At 37.7% G+C, this 19,672-nt stretch overlaps 2 protein-coding genes across 2 annotated transcripts in view; one reads left to right on the top strand and one right to left on the bottom strand.

Annotated features, from left to right (window-relative positions):
• Positions 1 to 10,476, top strand: part of LOC103234261 (uncharacterized) — a 55,217-nt gene extending 44,741 nt beyond the window's left edge. The window contains 1 exon segment of the mRNA XM_073016736.1: positions 2 to 10,476. Coding sequence (XP_072872837.1) covers positions 2 to 179 — 178 coding nt within the window. The 3' untranslated portion in view covers positions 180 to 10,476.
• Positions 1 to 19,672, bottom strand: part of LOC103234264 (uncharacterized) — a 322,907-nt gene that overhangs the window by 159,581 nt on the left and 143,654 nt on the right. The gene's annotated exons all lie outside the window — the stretch shown is intronic.

Consider the following 19,672-nt stretch of genomic DNA (forward strand, 5'->3'; position numbering starts at 1 on the left):
TAACTCATACTGGAGAGAAACCCTACAAATGTGAAGAATGTGGCAAAGCCTTTAGTCCTAAACTCTTACTAAACATAAAAAAATTCATACTGGAGTGTGAAGAACATGGCAAAGCCTTTAATAAGTTCTCAATTCCTAACAGACATAAGGTAATTCATACTAGAGATAATTCATACTAGAGAGAAATTCTACAAACCAGAAAGATGTGACAGTACTTTGAAAACACCTCAAACTTTTCTAAACATAAAGGAAATCACAGTGGTGAGAAATCCTAGAAATGTGAAGAATTTGATAAAGCTTTTAAATGGTTGTCACACTTGATTGTAGGTAAGATAATTTATACTGGAGAAAACTTCTACACGTGTGAACAATGTGGCAAAACTTTTAACCAATGCTCACACCTTACTGCATAGGAAAGCATTTATACTTGAGAAAGGTTGTACAAATATAAAGACTGTGAAAAAGCCGTTAATACATGCTCACATCTTACTCAACATCAGAGAGTTCCTACTTAATAAAAACATTATAAGGGCAACTACTGTCAAAATATCTTTAAGAAAATATAAGCCTTTAAGGTGAAGAGTATTTTGAAGAGGAACATTGTAGTAGGATTGTAATATGTTTACTTGTATCACAGATCTTACTGTACACATTTTGTATTAGAGGAAACCTCTGAAGCAGTTGCTCAAACTTTGTTCAGTATCAGGGAATTTATATTGAAAAAAAACCTTGCAAATGTAATACATTTGGAAAAGTACTTTTTCAAAAACTACAGCTTAGAAAACACGAGAGAGTTCATACTAAAACATATTTTTGCAGATACAGTAGAAATTTAAATTTTTAATCAAAAATTAAATCTATGTAAATATCAGAATTTACAGTAGAAATATATAAGGCACTGACACTTCAGATATTGTACTAAATCAGAGTGCTGAGTATAGAAAATAATCTAAAACTAAAATTTGTAAAAAAAATTATTTGTATATAACTTTAAAAGTAGTAGAAGTTTTTGCAGTTATTACATTCAAAGTATGCTTAACTTTTTGAAAAAATATTTTGAAAAGTGAATAATTATGTAATTCAGCTCTCAAATTATTTCCTGCTGTTTCTTCATTCCTATTTTACATGTGAAAGCATGTGATCAATTGTTGCTGCATCAAAGATATGAGAGATTCTTTTTTATTAGGTGAGCATTATTTATAAACTTTGTTATGAAAAAGTAAGGACATTAAAATGTGAGATGTATGACGAAAATCTAAGTGAAGAGACTTTTGTGGTTAACTTATAATATTGAGTAATATGTGCATTAGGCGTTCAGAGTAATGTTCTGCATTGTGAGAAGAAAACATTTTAAATTTCATTTATAAGTAAATTAAAATTAATTTAGTATATTGTACTAATTATACTTTTATATAAAATGCAGTATATTTTTTTAGATTTCAGATTATATGTGATGTTAATATATTCAACCTTTTTAACATGTTAAATACTATTGTGCATTCAATGAAGTGTTGTTATGTCACAAACCTTAACCTATTCCTCCTTACTCAAGGGTGCATATAAAACATGGTAACAATATATATACTGTTTAGTAACATAATGGATTAACATCTCTAGTAATCTCTTTTGCCAGTGGCTTTGACTGCAAATAAGTTAAAGAATATTACTTCTGTAGGTTAAAATTTTGTTTTTATTTTATTTATTTTTTTTTGAGAGGGAATCTTGCTCTGTCATCCAGGCTGGAGTGCAGTGGCGTGATCTTGGCTCACTGCAACCTCTGCCTCCTGGGTTCAAGCAATTCTGCCTCAGCCTCCCAGTAGCTGGGATTACAGGTGCCCACCACCATGCCCAGCTAATTTTTGTATTTTAGTAGAGATGGGGTTTCATAATGTAAGTCAAGCTGGTCTTGAACTTCTGACCTCAAATGATCCCCCCACCTCGGCTTCTGAAAGTTCTGGGATTACAGGCATGAGCCACTGTGCCCAGCCAAATGTTTATTTTATTTAAATTTATTTTTCTTAATTATTTGGGGTATATAATATGAGTATATATTCATGCAATATATGGCATATTTTGATACAAGAAGAGAGTATATAATAATCACATCAGGGTAAATGAGGTATTCATCACCTCTAGTGTTTATCTTTTGTATTACAAACAATTCACTTTTATACTTTTAGTTATTTTAACATGTACTATTGTTATTGATTACAGTGTTATTTTTATGGTCATAATAAATTATGTAGAAGTATAAATAAAATCCATACATTTCTGGGTCCTGAATAAATATTTTTAAAGTTTTCTAATATTTATTTTTTGAGCATGTTTCCTGTCTGCCTGCAAACACATGCAGACTTTTAGTTTTCATTTACGTAGAGTTAAATATATGTTAGTCTAAAGATAAACCTTAGGTGTAAGAAAATTATAGAGTGAGTTTTTGTGTATGAATTTATACCTGTTTTCAGAAGACAAAAGCAATATTGAACAAAACAAATCATTTTAACAAGATGACTACTAGAAAACTAAAAACCTCAAAAATGCTGAAAGCAAATGTATTCTCTGCTTTGTATTGAATTTATTACTGTACAATCTATGGCTGATAGTTCTGAATCTCCCCATGAAAATTCTGTTTATACTTGCCTGGTACTCATGATACACCCCTAATTATTTTGTATCTTTTTTTATATAAATATTTTACAGATTACAAAGTATTCATTATGTGAGCTGGTCTGTGATTATAAGAATAATTGTTATAAAATTTAGTAATGCATACAAAATTTTTAAATGTAATTCCACAATTAGTGTATTAAGTTACATTTTATTTAGTTAGAACACTTCATTTTGTTTTTAGTTGGAGAACTCTATCGCTCTTTTGTTATTTTTCTTTTCACTTTTTATAATTCACATAAGTAAATTTATTTATTGAGTTAATTTGTTCAGATAAGTACTAGGGAAGCTTGATAAGTCATGAGGATGTTTTTATATTTAAATGTAGCAAACACAGTTCTTACTAACAAGTGTTCCATAATAAGCCGTAAGTATTCCTGCTAAAGTTAGTTTGTAACTTCAATTCAGAGATGAAAAATATCAGTTGTGAAGAAATAAAATTGATTCTTCATGTGGAGAGGACATATTTTCCGGGCCACAATGCTGAATCCTGCTGAATTTAAAGAGAAGTTCTGCATCTTTTATTTCTTAATTATCTTCAGATTTGTCTGTATTATGTGTATCCCAGCTATGTATGCAGCACAGCCCTTCTCCTCCATTTTCTGTGTTATGACTTCAGTTTTCTCACTGTTGTCTTAATGCCATTTCATTTCACATGGTGCCTTGTAAATTTTGATGAGAAAGTTCGTTTTTTGTTTTTGTTTTTGTTTTTGTTTTGAGATGGAGTCTCACTCTTTCGCCTAGGCTGGAGTGCAGTGGTGCAACGTGGGCTCACCGCAACCTCTGCCTTCCAGGTGAAAGCACTTATCCTGCCTCAGCCTCCCAAGTAGCTGGGATTACAGGCACCTGCCACCACAGGTTGGCTTTTTTTTTTTTTTTTTGTATCTTTAGTAGAGGCCAAGTTTCACCATGTTGGCCAGGCTAGTTTCAAACTCCTGGCCTCATATGATCCACCTGCCTCAGCCTCCCAAAGTGCTTGGATTACAGGTGTGAGCCACCGCACCCAGCTGAAAGTTGGTATTCTTTAATGCACTGAATAATTTTTTTTAACTGGAGAGTTCGGTTATCAATATAACTTTCAGATTAGTTAAGATAAAAGCATACATTGTCCACAGGTGAGAGGATTAAATCAGCATGGTTGTTCTTTGTTTAAAAAAAAAAATTAGATTCTTACACAAAGTGTGGCAAACGTAAAGTTTGCAAGAAAAATACAGAAATTAAATTTTTTAAGAGAGTTAATGGTAAGTGAACAATTTTAAATTTACTTTTTTATTTATAGCACAACTTACATTTCCATGCAGAATCTTGTTTTTAAGTGTGAATGTTAAAGGCTGTAAAATAATGAGCTCTGTGAATTTGAAACTTAAAAGAATATTGCTTTTCCATACTGATACTACAATTTGAAGGAATTTCTCACTCATACAATTTTTTAAGTGGGTGAAGTTTAGTCTACAGTTTTTATTTTCTGTCCCCGAAATGCGCCAACTCCTTGGTCATTTTTTCTGGATAAATTTTGGACATCATGACAGCATTTGGATTAAAACATTTTCCTGTTATTTTGCATGCCAACTAGTTTACTGTGCTCACAGGGTAGCCAGTCATGGGACCATAAGCAACACCTGCTCACTGAGTGTCTTTCACACCATTGCCATCAGCACCAGAAACTCCAGGTGCCCGAAGCTTAAAGTAAAAATCCTAAAGTACATAAGCTCCCATGCAATGTGCTGGGTCCAGAACATGCTGTTAAATACTGGAGTTCCTGTGGTTATACTGACAAATTATAAAAACACAAAAACTGTATATCTTGATACTATTCAACCAAGAACAAAAATTATATATTTTGATACTATTCAACCAAGATTATGACAAAGACAGGGACAGTATTTGACACATTGTTATCCTTTAAAGCTTTAAAACTTTTTAACTTGACAGATAAAATGTGTACTTTTCTGTAGAACATAATACTTTGAAGTGTATATACATTGTCAGATGATTAGTTCTAGGTAATTAATACTTCACATAATTAACATATTTGTGGTGAGACCACGTGACATTGTCTTACCACTTTTCAAAAATACAAAAACATGAGCTATAGTCACCATGCTGTACAATAAATCTCTTGAACTTATTTCTCCTATTCAACTCTATGTATTATTTGACAGACATCGTTCCAACCCTTTTATTCTTTTTTTTTTTTTTGAGACAGTCTCACTCTGTCGCCAGCTGGAGTGCAGTGACACAATCTCGGCTCACTGAAATTTCCGCCTCCCCAGTTCAAGTGATTCTCCTGCCTCAGCCTCCCAAATAGCTGGGATTACAGGCGTGTGCCACCACACTCAGCTAATTTTTGTGTTTTTAGTAGAGACGGGGTTTCACCATATTGGCCAGGATGGTCTTGATCTCCTGACCTCATGATCGGCGTCCCAAAGTGCTGGGATTACAGGCGTGAGCCACTGTGCCCAGCCCATTTTTAAAAAATATATTGGCCTCTGATGGTCACCATTTTACTCCACATCAATGAGATTAAGTTTTTTTGGAATCCATGTGTAAGTGAAATCATGAACTATTAACCTTATCTCAATATCATGTTCTCCAGCTTAATCCATGTGATTAAAAATAATGGTTTTTTTTTTTTTTAATTTTAGGCCAGGTGTGGTGGCTCACACCTGTGATCCCAGCATTCTGGAAGGTCAAGGCAGGTGCATCGCATGAGCCCAGGAGTTTGAAACCAGCCTGGGCAACATGAAGAAACCCCATCTTTACTAAAAGTGTAACAAAGAATTAACTGGGAATAGTGGTGAACACCTGTAATCTCAGCTACTCTGGTTGCTGAGGCATGAGAATCCCTTGAACCAGGAATGTGGAGGTTGCAGTGAGCCGAGATTGTGCCCCTGCACTCCAGCCTGGGCAATAGAGTGAGACTCGGTCTCAAAAAAAAATTCTTTTTTAAATAATAGTGTTCCACTGTGTATATCTACCACATTGTCTTTATTTAATCATTAGATGCTGAATTGATTTTTTTTGTTTGTTTGATGTGAAGTCTCTGTCACCCTGACTGGAGTGCAGTGGAGCAATCTTGGCTCACTGCAGCCTCCACCTCCTGGGTTTAAGTGATTCTCCCAACTCAGCCTCCAGAGTGACTGGGATTACAGGTATCCGTCACCATGCCTGGCTAAGTTTTATATTTTTAGTATATATGTTGACCAGACTGGTCTCGAACTCCTGACCTCAAGTGATCCACCTGACTTGCCCTCCCAAAGTGCTGGAATTACAGGCATGAGGCACCACGCCCAGCCTGAACTGTTGATTCTATATTTTGGTTATTGTGAAGAGTGCTGCAAACAACATACAAGCGTAAGTATTTCTTCATTCTAATTTCATTTGTTTTGGATATATACCCAATAGTGCAACAGCTGTATTACATAGTAGTTTAAGTTTTTTGAGAAATCTCTATTTTATTTTTTATAATGGCCGTCTTCATTTACATTCAAACCAACAGTGTGCACGCATTGCCTTCTCATCTTTCATAACATTTTTCTTTTTCATTTTAATAAGAGTCATTCTAACAGGAGTGAATTGATATCTCAGTTGTTTTTGGCTTGCCTTTCCCTGATCATAATTAATATTGGGCATATTTAAATATATCTGTTGGCCATAAGTGTGTCTTTTCTTGAAAAATATTTAAGCCTTTTGTTCATTTTAATAGTTACTTGTTTTTGTTGTATAGTTAATTGAGTTTCATATATATTATGCATATATTTATATATCTATAGATATATATAGATATTTTTTCTTTCTTCTTTGAGACTGACTCTTGCTCTGTCTCCCCAGCTGGAGTGCAGTGGTGTGATCTCAGCTCACTACAAACTCCGCCTCCTTGGTTCAAGCAATTCTCCTGCCTCAGCCTCCATAGTAGCTGGGATTACAGGTACGTGCCACCACGCCTGGCTAATTTTGTATTTTTAGTAGAGATGGGGTTTCACCATGTTGGCCAGGCTAGTCTGGAACTCCTGACCTCAGGTGATCTGCCCACCTCAGCCTCCCCACATGCTGGGATTACAGGTGTGAGCCACTGTGCCCAGCAGAGTTTCTTACATATTTTTTATATTAACTCCTTGCCACATGTATAATTTGCAAATATTTTCTCTCATTTTTTTAGTTGTCTCTTCCTGTTGATTGTATCAGATTCTGTGCGGCAGCTTTTTAATATGAAGTAATCTGACTCATCTATTTTTCCTTTTATTTCCTAAGATTTTGAGGTTTAAAAAAAAAAAAAAAACTGGCCAGGCATGGTGGTTCATGTCTGTAATCGCAGCTCTTTGAGAGGCTGAAGTGGGCGGATCACCTGAGGTAAGGAGTTTGAGACCAGCCTAGCCAACATGGTGAAACCCCATCTCTACTAAAAACACAAAAACTAGCTGGGCATGGTGGCCGGTGCCTGTAATCCCAGCTACTTGGGAGGCTGAGGCAGAAGAATCACTTGAACTCGGGAGGCGGAGGTTACAGTGAGCCAAGATCATGCCACTGCACTCCAGCCTAGGTGACAGAGTGAGACTGTCTCAAAAAAAAAAATAAAAATAAAAAGCCCAACTTACTGCACAGAACAATCTTATGGGGCTTTTATTCTATTTTTCTGTAGTAGTTTCAGAGTTCCAGGCCTTACATTTATTTGTGATTATTACTTTTGAGATGGAGTCTCACTCTTGCTGCCCAGGCTGGAGTGCAATGGCACACGATTTCAGCTCACTGCAACCTTTGCCTCCCAGGTTCAAGTGATTCTTCTGCCTCATCCTCTTGAGTAGCTGGGATTACAGGCACCTGTAACCATGCCCAGCTAATTTTGTTTATTTAGTAGAAACGGAGTTCCACTACCTTGGGCACGCTGGTCTCAAACAGCTGACCTCAGGTAATCTGCCTACTTCCACCTCCCAAAGTGTGGGATTACAGGTGTGAGCCACCAGGCTCATCTCAAGCCTTACATTTAAATGTCTAATTTATTTTGAATTGATTTTTATATATGGTGTGAGATGAGGGTCTCATTTTATTTCTCTGCCTGTGGATATAAAGTTTTCTCAACATCATTTATTGAAGATACTGTTCTTTTGGCTCATGCCTATAATTCTAGCCCTTTGGGAGACCGAGGAGGGTGGATCATGAGGTCAGGGGATCAAGACGATCAACCACATCTCTACTAAAATACAAAAAATTAGCCAGGCATGGTGACGCATGCCTATAGTCCCAGCTACTCAGGAGGCTGAGGCAGGGGAATCACCTGAACCTGAGGCGGAGGTTGCAGTGAGCTGAGACCGTGCCACTGCACTCCAGCCTAGTGACAGAACAAGAGTCCATCTCAAAAATAAAAAAAGAAATTGTCACCTTTATTCCAAATCACTTAGCTATAAATACATGGATATATTTTTGGTCTCTTTTTTTATGCTCCATTGGCCTGTGTGTCTGTTTTTATTCAAGTACCATACTGTTTTAGTTACTATTGCTTTGTAGAATATTTTAAAGGTATGGTAATACCTTTTTTTTTTTTCTTGATTGCTTTGGCTATTCAGGCTCTTTTGTGGTACCATATAAATTAAATTTTCTATGATATATGCCACTGGTATTTTGATAGAGGTTGCATTATATCTGTAGATCACTTTGTGTAATATAGAAATTTATTAATGCAATTCATAAATGAGTAGTATTTCATTTGTGCATTACTTAATTTTTTTAATGCTATTTACAGTATAATGTAAGGTGTTTCAACTTTTTGGTTAAGTTTATTTCAAAGTATAGTTACCACAGTTTTTGTAGATGGAATTATTTTTTAATTTCATTTTGAGATACTTGTTAGTGTACATAAAAGCTACTGACTTTTGGATGTTGCTTTTATATTCTGAAAGTTTAATAAATGTGTTTATTTTAATATTTTTCAGTAAAGTCTTAGGCTGTTCTACACTTCAGATTATGTACAGAGATAAAAGATAATTATACAGGGATAATGTAATTTCTTCCTAACCTGGATATCTTTGATTTTATTCTCTAATTTCTTTGTCATGGACATTTAGTACTGTTTAGTAAGACTGATTACAGTGGGCATCCTTGTCTTGTTTTAGCTTTTAGAGTAAAAGCTTACAATATATCCCTGTTTAGTATGTTGTTAGCTCTGCATTTTTTGGTTATATGTGGCATTTATTGGCTGAGGTGCATTTGTTCTATACCTAATATTTTCAGAGATTTATCATAAGGGTATGTCAACTTTTGTCAAACTTTTATTCTGCATGTTTTTTGTTGTTCTCTGCATCTATTTAAATATTAGAGATGTGAAATTACAACTAATCCTACATAAATGCAAAAAATTGTCAGACTACTGTGAACGCCTCTATGCACACAAACTGGAAAACTTGGAAAAAATATGCTGGGCACGGTGGCTTGCGCCTGTAATCCCAACACTTTGGGAGACTGAGATTGGCGGATCACCTGAAGTCAGGAATTCAAGACCAGCCTGGCCAACATGGTGAAAACTCATCTGTACTGAAAATACAAAAAATACAATTTAAAAAAATTAGCCAGTCATGGTGTCACGCACCTGTCATGCACCCAGCCTTCCAAATAGCTGGGATTACAGGTGCCCACCACCATACCCAGCTAATTTTTGTATTTTTAGTAGAGGTAGTGTTTCTCCATGTTGTTCAGGCTGGTCTCAAACTCCCGACCTCAAGTGATCTGCCCGCCTTGGCCTCCCAAAGTGTTGGGATTACAGGTGTGAGCCACTGCACCCAGCCATATGCATGCTTTTATGACAAATCATTTTGTGATCATTTAAATTTTTAATTTAGCATTGTTGTCTGAGTTGAAAATGTGAATGGTGACATATCAGAGAAAGAAATAATAAAGAATACAAAACAAAGCATGATAGAGTTGATGGCTGTTGTGAGACCTCAATTCTTCTTACTTTCAAAAAATTTAAACAAGAGACAAAACAATGAAGATGCAGCATAGAGTGATTTATTGCAAGGCAGAAATACTATTTTAAAAGTTAGGTGAAGAATAGCCTTGTCTCTCGCTGAGAGACAAGGAATTCAGGACAGGCTGCTTAAGAATGAGACTGTAAAGATTTTAACTAGGGAGACTCCATTTATGGGAGTCTTATGTAATTATTTACAAGGAGGTGGGAAGAGGTGTCAGTAGTAAGCATATTCTGGGTGGTCCTTTTGGTGCACAGACACAGTGGCTGTACATGCTTGCTTATATGTCACATATCTCATTAACATCTTAAATCTTCACACACGTGTGTATTTTTTACTATTATAATGAGTAAAAGGTCAGAGGACAAGTAAAATCAAAATGTTCATGCTCTCTGCAGGAGAATTTCCCTGCTGAAGAGAGCTTTTCTTGAATGGCTGAAATACAATGTAAATGCTGGGGCTTATCGTGTTGACAATATGCAGTCAGCATACAATTGCTGTGGTTGTTGCATCCCGAGGACATCATCACTTTCTTGACTACCTAGCCTGCCTCAATAGTACTTGTCTTGATGTATTCCAAATTATCAACTCTGAGACTCAGATTTAGCTGTTATGTCAACATTGTCAACAGTTGGAAAATTAAAAATTTTAAATCAAATATATTTGAGCTTGTTGGGTCACTAGCTATGTATCCAAGAGAAATTATTTCACATCCCAGGAGCTTCAATCTTCATTATTAATATAAAATATTATTTCCCCTAAGGCTACTTTAGTTCATGAACGATAGCTATAATATGTGAAAGTCTTATCTAAATATTAAATATTAAAAGTAAAAATAAAATATTTCAAAGATATGAGTGGGTATATTTTGTCATATTTAATGTATTCTTTTCTAAAAAATGTCATAATAATTGTATTAATTTTTTCTAGAATAACAGACTATGGGTATCTAAGTTATGACTTTGCTAATTGTTACACTGGTAAAACTGCTACTGTTAACTTTAGGTTAAATTTTAAACCCACTGTATTTTAGCTTGTGTGGTTTTTGGTTCATTTGGGGAACAAAATATATTAGACGTTGACTGTTTGGGGTAACTTGGCTTCATTTCTGCTATCTTTCTGTTATTACACCTGGGGATTTAGAAATGACTAGGATTAAAATAAGGTTGGTTTGGAATCAAGCAATAGAAAATCCCAGAAACAACTTAGGAAAATAGCTACTGGATACTGCCTTTCAGTGAGATATATACATGAAACAGAGTTTAATGAAATTCATAAAATTATTGCAAGATTTTTAAACTTAGAAACTAATTGCCTACAACATATTAGTCACTTGTCTTAGTTTGTCTATGGCATCCCTACCTTGGGGAAGCTGATATTACAGAAAGGGATATTGCTACTATAGTAAGATTTGGAACAAATGTTTATGTGCTTATGAATAGTCCCCCCCGATAATCCTTAGATACACATCATTCTGGCTCAATCCTCTTGGCAAGACTGTAATTCCAGAGACTCCTTCCCACCAAAGTGAAGCGATGGAGTTTTCGGCTTTTTATTTTTATTTTTAGCTAGTAAGCTTCATAGTTGACATCATTATATTGGGGTCCCCCAGGAATCCCTGAGCCTTAGAGCATCCTAAGGCTCATCCTTAGGATCCTACCTCATCCTTCTTGCTTCTCATGCTCTGTTGTTGAGTCCCTCACATTCTACATTTGAGCCTTCATGAGACTTCAGTTTGGAGAAACCAGAGAAGTGGGTTGCCTTATATATTGAGTTGACAATCAGAATCCGTTTGAGGATAAAAACTTTACATTTATTATTCATAGTAAGTACAAAGCAGTATTTTTAAGATGTGAACATGTTTTATTCAAACTAAATATAAATAATTTTTTTTTTGCGGGGGGGGCACAGAGTCTCACTCTGCCACCCAGGCTGGAGTGCAGTGGCGTGATCTCAGCTCACTGCAACTTCCACCTCCTGGGTTCAAGGGATTCACCTGCCTCAGCCTCCCTACTGAGTAGCTGGGATTACAGGAATGCACCACCACACCCAGCTAATTTTTGTATTTTTAGTAGAGACAGTGTTTCACCATGTTGGTCAGGCTGGTCTCAAACTCCTGACCTCATGATCTGCCCACCTCGGCCTCCCAAAGGACTGGGATTACAGGTGTGTCACCGTGCCTGGCCAAATATAAGTGATTTTATCAGTATGCCAATGTGATCAAAATAATTGTATCAAGTTCACCAAATGTTCTGCTTTAGACTCTCCCAACACAAAGATCAATATGTACGCATTGGTGAATGTTAGTTTTTATGGTGTATGGTTTTGTTTGTTTACATTTTTAAAGATTGTTTTCTACTTTATGTTGATGTTAAACTACACAAAGCTTACCAAAAGCACCATTTCACCACATTTTCAACTAAAAATTTAAATATTTAAATATTGAAAATGACATTCTGGATTACCCTTTTCCTTGTGATGGAGCCTGCATTTTATTAGTCCTACATTGCAATTTTTCTTTATGTGGTGCAAGGTTATAGAAATGCCATCCAGTTGATTTTCATTCATTAGGTAACAGTAGAATCTGTTTTCTCAGACAGTAGCATGAGAATTCTTTTTTTTTTTTTTTTTTTTTTTTTTTTGAGACGGAGTCTCGCTCTGTTGCCCAGGCTGGAGTACAGTGGCCCAATCTCAGCTTACTGCAAGCTCCGCCTCCCGGGTTTAAGCCATTCTCCTGCCTCAGCCTCCCGAGTAGCTGGGACTACAGGTGCCCGCCACCTCGCCCAGCTAGTTTTTTGTATTTTTTAGTAGAGACGGGGTTTCACCGTGTTAGCCAGGATTGTCTCGATCTTCTGACCTCGTGATCCGCCCGTCTCAGCCTCCCAAAGTGCTGGGATTACAGGCTTGAGCCACCGCGCCCGGCCGGGGCGGGCAAATTCTTGATGTACCACCTTTAGATGTACTGAAAACAACTGGATAAATTTGTTGAAATTTGTCTTTATTTTTAAGGTCATGAGAGGCTTAGTCATAGCAACACATGTTTTAGTTCATTTCAATACTTTTTGTCTAAAATTTTGTTGAGCTACATCCATCTGTATATGTAACTCAGTAACAGCTTCTTTATACTAAGCCAGAACTCATTTTACCCGGTGGTTTTGTTTTAAATAAATGAACTGTATTATATCACAATTAAATCAGTAAAAGAAATGAATTCAGAGGTTATGGAAAGAAAAGTACAGGCACACTAAAAATGAATTGCAATCTGGCAGCTGACACTGATTAACAGGTTGAGCAGATTTGACTAGACATGCATTCCTGTAAACAATATTGAAAGGGAGAATTTTAATTGAAAACATCTTCAATAACATAATAGGCCTATGAGATTTGAAAAAAAATTTATTTGTTTACCCATCATCAGTCAATACTAGGTTAAACTAGAAAATTTTGAACACATTATTCCAAAAATGAAATTAGTAAATTATTCTCAGACTTAATCTGATTAAAACAAGACTTCTGGGTATTTGAAAGCACCAAATTATTGATGAAAGATATCCATTTTAAACATTCTTGATCTTATATATATATTATTACTAAGTAAAACCTAATGCTAATAGCTTTAATATATGAAATATTTGTGAATGTCTATCACTGTAGTGAAAAAATCAAATTATTTAAATCTAAATTTTGATTAAAAGATTTGGTATTTTAATTGAGTGACAGTATTCATATAGTATTGCAAAGCACCCATTTCTTTAGTATTCCGTTATTTTATAAAATAAGCCAGAATTTGTGGAGACACTTGTAAAAAAACAAAAACAATGTTTCCTAAACATTTAGACATCAGAAAATAGACATACTACTGTTACATTATACAAATAGTTTGCTGAACCCTACAGTAATCCGTGAAGTCTTTGTGGTGTACAACAATCTTAGATTACCTAAAACAAAATGAAGTCTCTTATGTTAAGCTTAACATAAAAAAGTTTAAAATATATCCAGACATCAGGAACTGTGGCTGCCACTTTAAAAAAAACAAATGTTGGCCGGGCGCGGTGGCTCAAGCCTGTAATCCCAGCACTTTGGGAGGCCGAGACGGGTGGATCACAAGGTCAGGAGATCGAGACCATCCTGGCTAACCTGGTGAAACCCCGTCTCTACTAAAAAAAATACAAAAAACTAGCCGGGCGCGGTGGCGAGCGCCTGTAGTCCCAGCTACTTGGGAGGCTGAGACAGGAGAATGGCGTGAACCCAGGAGGCGGAGCTTGCAGTGAGCTGAGATCCGGCCACTGCACTCCAGCCTGGGCGACAGAGCGAGACTCCGCCTCAAAAAAAAAAACAAAAAACAAAAAACAAAAAAACAAATGTTTCAGCACGATACACTGTTTTGTATATGAATAGATGGAAAACCAAACTTTGAAGTTTTCAAATCATAAACAGGAGCATTATTTGTGACTCTAAGCCTTATATATATAAAACAAATACAGTTTATTCTTCTTAATTTAAAATACACTGTTCTTGGAACATCAAGTGACGTTAGACTACCACAAACTTCATAAGTCATACAAGTGTCTACTGTATTTTCAAAATTATAAGAACTTAGAAAAAGTAAACTAAGCCGTTACAGTTTAGTTAAAAAACAAAATAAACTACTTTGTATTTGCCCTTTTAATGAGAATCACCTTTATTCATTTTGGAACAAACAGGAAATGCTGCGGTGGTAACTTGTTGAGTGGTGACTGTGATGAGATTTACTGTCCTAGGGATGATGGGATCCAGTGGACCAGAATCATCAGCACCTTACCATGGTCAGTGCTGTCATTTCTGTCTGTCATTCATTTCTCAGACTTCTTCATCAATTCCGTCTCTACCTTTGTGTGAAGGATTTTGCACTGCTTTAGCATCTGCCTTTGATTTCTTTGTTTTATCTTTTGTTTTTCTTTGTTTTCTTTATCTTTTCTTTGTTTTTCTTTGTTTTTAATTTTCTTTGTTTATCTTTCTGGTCCATCTTGGTGGCTGCTTTGCTGTTCCTCTTTGAGGAGTTCGCGCAGCTTCACCCTCAGGTGTTCCAACAGTCCGTCCATTTGGCCCAAGCTGTCGGGCATTCTTCCTGGTTCTTCTGTTCCTGGCGTCTGAGATTTGTCAGCAGGGCCTGGTTTTCAGGGACCACGGCTACCGCCTCTTTCTGCCCGCAGGGCGGCTCCTGCACTTCTGACGGGCGCCGGTTCCAGCCACGACTTAGCCGAGCGCAGCAGGAACCGCAGCAGGAGATGGAGCGAACACGTCTGGGGTCGCCCAGCCGGGGATGCCGGGGCTCTAACCCTTGGTCATGGCCCAGCTCGGTGCGCAGAAACCCGACGTCAATCAGAGCATTTTGCGCAGCTGGGTGAGCTTTCCTTAGCATGAGCGGCAGTTCCCCCATCATCTTTATGCTGCCACTTCCCCTTTCATCAGAGAGACACACAGGATGGTGCAGGGGCCCGGAGACACCATGGAAGAGTCCAGAGGAGTGAGGAGGGGCTGGACCGGGCAGCCTCAGGCCCAGCGCATGGCGGCGCCCCTCACCCCTGAGCAGAAATCAGCCACTGCCACCTCGGGGAGGACAGTGGCCCCCAGGCTCCCCCAGCCAGCCTCACTCTGCATCAGCAGAGGAAAAAATTAGTTTCTTTTAAAAAAAGTATGCAGAAGAACTTGCAGATCTGACCGAATCAAATTTTCATTCTTTCTTTTCTTTTCTTTTCTTTTTTTTTTTTTTTTTGGGGGGGGTGCATTTCCCCTTAAATTGTGCTCTCCTGAAGTCAGATTTCCTGTTCCATCCTCATGTGGCAATTTAAATGTAATTATAATGCTCCCAAATTTAGAAACTAAAAACTTTAATGGCCAGGCATGGTGGCTCATGCCTGTAATTCCAGCACTTTGGGAGGCTGAGGCAGGGAGATCACCTGAGGTCGGGAGTTCGAGACCAGCCTGACCAAAATGGAGAAACCCCGTCTCTACTAAAACTACAAAATTAGCGGGCATGGTGGCGCATGCCTGTAATCCCAGATACTCAGGAGGCTGAGGCAGGAGAATCGCTTTGAACCCGGGAGGCGAGGTTGCAGTGAGCCGAGATCGCACCATTGCACTCCAGCCTGGGCCACAAGAGTGAAACTCCATCTGAAAAAAAAAAAAAAAATTAATATATTTTACCCATGACTGCTGGGTTAATGTTAAACTTTCAATAGTGCTTTCTGAATTCTACACTTCATTATTTTCTATTTGATTTTATTAACTATAGAAAATAAAAATAATAAAGGTTTGATTTGCATAGTTTCACAGTTTACAAAGAATATGTATTCATTCTTTTAACCAATAAATGTGTGTTGGTCACACATGATATGCCATCCTTTTGGTAGCCTTAGAAAATAAAATACAGAAAAGAAAGTTTTGGTCTCTACTCTCTTGAAACTTTAAGTCTGACTTCATAAATCCTCATGCATTCCTGAGAAATGGATACTTCTGAAGTTTCCTATAAACCTCCTACCCCAATGTGACTTCAGGAGAGCACAATCTAAGAGGAAAAAGCAAAAAAAGAAAGAAAAAGAGAATGAAAATGTGATTGGGTCAGATATGCAAGTTCTACTCCATACTTTTGTTTAGGAAATAGTTTTCGTCTCTGCTGGTGCAGAGGGAGGCTGACTGTGAAGCCTGAGTTTCTCTGTCCTCCCTGCAGTTGCAGTGGCTGATCTGATCTCTGCTTAGGTGTGAGGGGCACCACCATGCACTTGGCCTGAGGCTGCCTGGCCCAGCTCATCCTCACTCCCCTGGACTCTTCCATGGTGACTACGTGCTCCTGCATCATCCTGTGCATCCCTCTGATAGTAGTAAGGAGGTAGCAGGAAGCTGGTGGGAGGGACTGGCTCCACAAACTAAGGAGGACTTACCTAGCTGTGGGAAATGCTCTGGATGACCTTCGATTTCTATGCAGCTAGCTGGACCTCATCCCAGGGTTACAGCCAAGGCGTCCCTGAGCTGGGTGACCCCAGGTGTGGGTGCTCTGGCTGCTGCTGTTGTTTCTGTAGAATCAGCACCCACCAGAAGTGCAAGAGCCACCCTGTGGGTGGAATGAGGTGGTAGCTATGGTTCCTGAAAACCAGACTCTGCTGACAAATCAGAGATGTCACAAACAGAAGAACTGGGAGAAATTGCCCGAGAGCTTGAGCCAAATGAATGGACCACTGGAGCAACTGAGAGTGAAGCCACCTGAAATTCTCAAACTGCATGGTGACAGCCAGGTAGAAGCTGCATTTGCATAATAAAAGGCTAGGGTGGGGAGCCAGTGTTTTCACTGGCTATGTAAATTGCACTCCTGGTCAGCCAATCCCCTGGGCCCTATGTAAATCAATCACTACCTCCTCGAGCTTCTCTACAAAATCAGTCATGTTCTGCCCCAAACCTAGAAACACTTCTGGGTGACTTGCTTTCTCAGCATGAGGAAGCTTTCTCTCTCTCTTCTTTTTTTGTCTGTTAAAGTTTCTGCTCCTAAATCCACTCCTCCTGTGTGTTTATGTTATAAATTTTCCTGGCACAAGACAACAGGCCCCAGGTATTTATCCCAGACAGTGCAGCCATTTCATTTGGGGGCTTGTCCAGGATCAGAACAAAATATAGAATCATCGGAGTGGTGAGTATGGAGTGATCATGAAGTCTGTCCTTTAATCTCAAGGCTCTCAACCTCCATTTTAAAATACTTTGGGCCGGGCACAGTGGCTCACACCTTGGGAGCACTTTGGGAGGCCGAGGCAGGTGGATCATCTGAGGTCAGAAGTTCGAGACTAGCCTGGCCAACATGAGCAAACCCTTTCTCTACTAAAAATGCAAAATAAGCTGGACGTGGTGAGCTTGCCTGTAATCCCAGCTACTTGGGAGGCTGAGGCAGGAGAATTGCTCGAACCTGGGAAGAGTAGGTTGCAGTGAGCTGAGATCGTGCCATTGCACTCCAGTCTGGGGTACAGAGAAAGACTCCGTCTCAAAATAAATAAATAAAATAAAATAAAATGCTTTGAACCAGTTTCCTTTCACAGAGGACCTAACTACCACGTGAGGCTGAGAGAAGGCCTGGAACAACAGGATTTCTGGCCAGGGCACACCTTGGTGTTATTCAAGCCTTCTGGACTGAACCCAGCCTTTGACAGCTCATCTAGGTGTTGGTAAAGGATCTCCAGCTATCCTGTCACAAATTTTTTCTTTTCTATCTGTGGTTGCTACGTCTTCTATCCTCACTGTGTATGCAATGGGCAGGAAGTCTTACAGTTCAGGAAAACAGTTCTTTCAGGAAAGACATTTAAATGCTGCAGTAATGAAGAGCACATGGTATTTCCAAGCCAACAGCACCACCAAGTGGCAGTAGAAATCCTCTTCATGAGGCACATTATCAGTCCTTTGCTGTGCACTGTAGTTTCCCAATTCTCCATTTTTGCACTGCTAAAAAACAGGCCCTGTGCCTCTTCTGTGAACAGGAAAGCTCTACCTTCAACAATTGAATGAAAAATGTCCTCCATAGGCAAATTTTATCAGCCTCCCGAGTAGCTGGGATTACACGTGCCTGCCACCACACCCAGCTACTTTTTTTGTATTTTTAGTAGAGACGGGGTTTTACCATGTTGGCCAGGATGGTCTCAATCTCTTGACCTTGTGATCTGCCCGCCTCAGCCTCCCAAAGTGCTGGGATTAAAGGCATGAGCCACCGCGCCCAACCAACCAGTCCTCAACTCTTACTAAACATAAGAAAAATCATACTGAAGAAAAACCCTATGAGTGTGAAAAATATGGCAAAGTCTTTAACAAGTCCTCCATTTTTAACAAACCTAAGATAATTCATACTAGGGATAAACTCTACAAACCTGAATGATTTGACAACACTTTTGACGAACCTCAGCATTTTCTGAACATAAATCATAGTGGTGAGGAATCCTAGAAATGTGAAGAATGTGACAAACCTCTAAATGGTTGTCACACTTGATCGTAGGTAAGTGTAACAGGATTGTAGGTAATTTACACTGGAGAAAACCACATTTGTGAACAATGTGGCAGAACTTTTAACCAATGCTAACACCTTATTGCACAGGAATGCATTTGTACCTGAGAAAAATTGTACAAATATGAGGACTGTGAAAGAGCCATTAACATCTGCTCACATATTACTCAACATCAGAGAGTTCATACTTAATAAAAGCATTATAAGTCAAAGGATATTTTAAAAAATATAAGCCTTCAAAGTGAAGAAGTGTATTTATTTTGAAGATCAGCATTACAAATGTAAAGAGGGTTGCAGTACCTTTAGTTGTAGCACAGATCTTATTGTATACATTTTGTACTAGAGGAAACTTCTGAAGCAGTTGTTAAAACTTCGTTCAACATCAGGGAATTTATATTGGGGAAAAAAAAACCTGCAAATGTAATAACTTTGAAAAAACACTTTAAAAATCTACAGCTTAGAAAACACCAGAGATTTATACTAATATATAGTTTTGTAGATCCAGTAAAAGTGAAAACATATTTAATCCAAAATTAAGTCTATGTAAACATTAGAGAATTCGCTATAGAAATATATAAGGCACTGACACTTCAGATATTACAGTAAATCAAAATGTTAAGTACAGAAAATAAAACTATAGTAGAAAAATTATTTGCATATAACTTTAAAACGAGAAGTTTTTTTGCAGATTTAAAATTTCAAAGTATACTTCATTCCTTGAAAAAAATATATTTTTTGAAAAGCGAGTAATTCTGTAATTCAACTCCTAAATTATGTTCTGCTGTTTCTTCATTGCTATTGGATTCACATGTGAAAGGCTGTGATCAATTGTTGCTGCATCAAAGATATGAGAGTCTTATTTACTAGGTGGGCATTGTTTATGACCTTTTTCATGAAAGACTAAGGACATTAAAATGTAAGATGCATGATGAAAATCTAAGTGGAGAAGCTCTTTGTGGTTGACTTATAATATTGAGTGATGCATGAGGTATGTGTTCTGTTTCTTTTTCTTTTTTCTTTATTTTGTTGAGGT

Source organism: Chlorocebus sabaeus, chromosome 6 (genome assembly GCF_047675955.1).
Source record: "Chlorocebus sabaeus isolate Y175 chromosome 6, mChlSab1.0.hap1, whole genome shotgun sequence".
In the NCBI taxonomy this organism is placed as follows: Eukaryota; Metazoa; Chordata; class Mammalia; order Primates; family Cercopithecidae; genus Chlorocebus; species Chlorocebus sabaeus.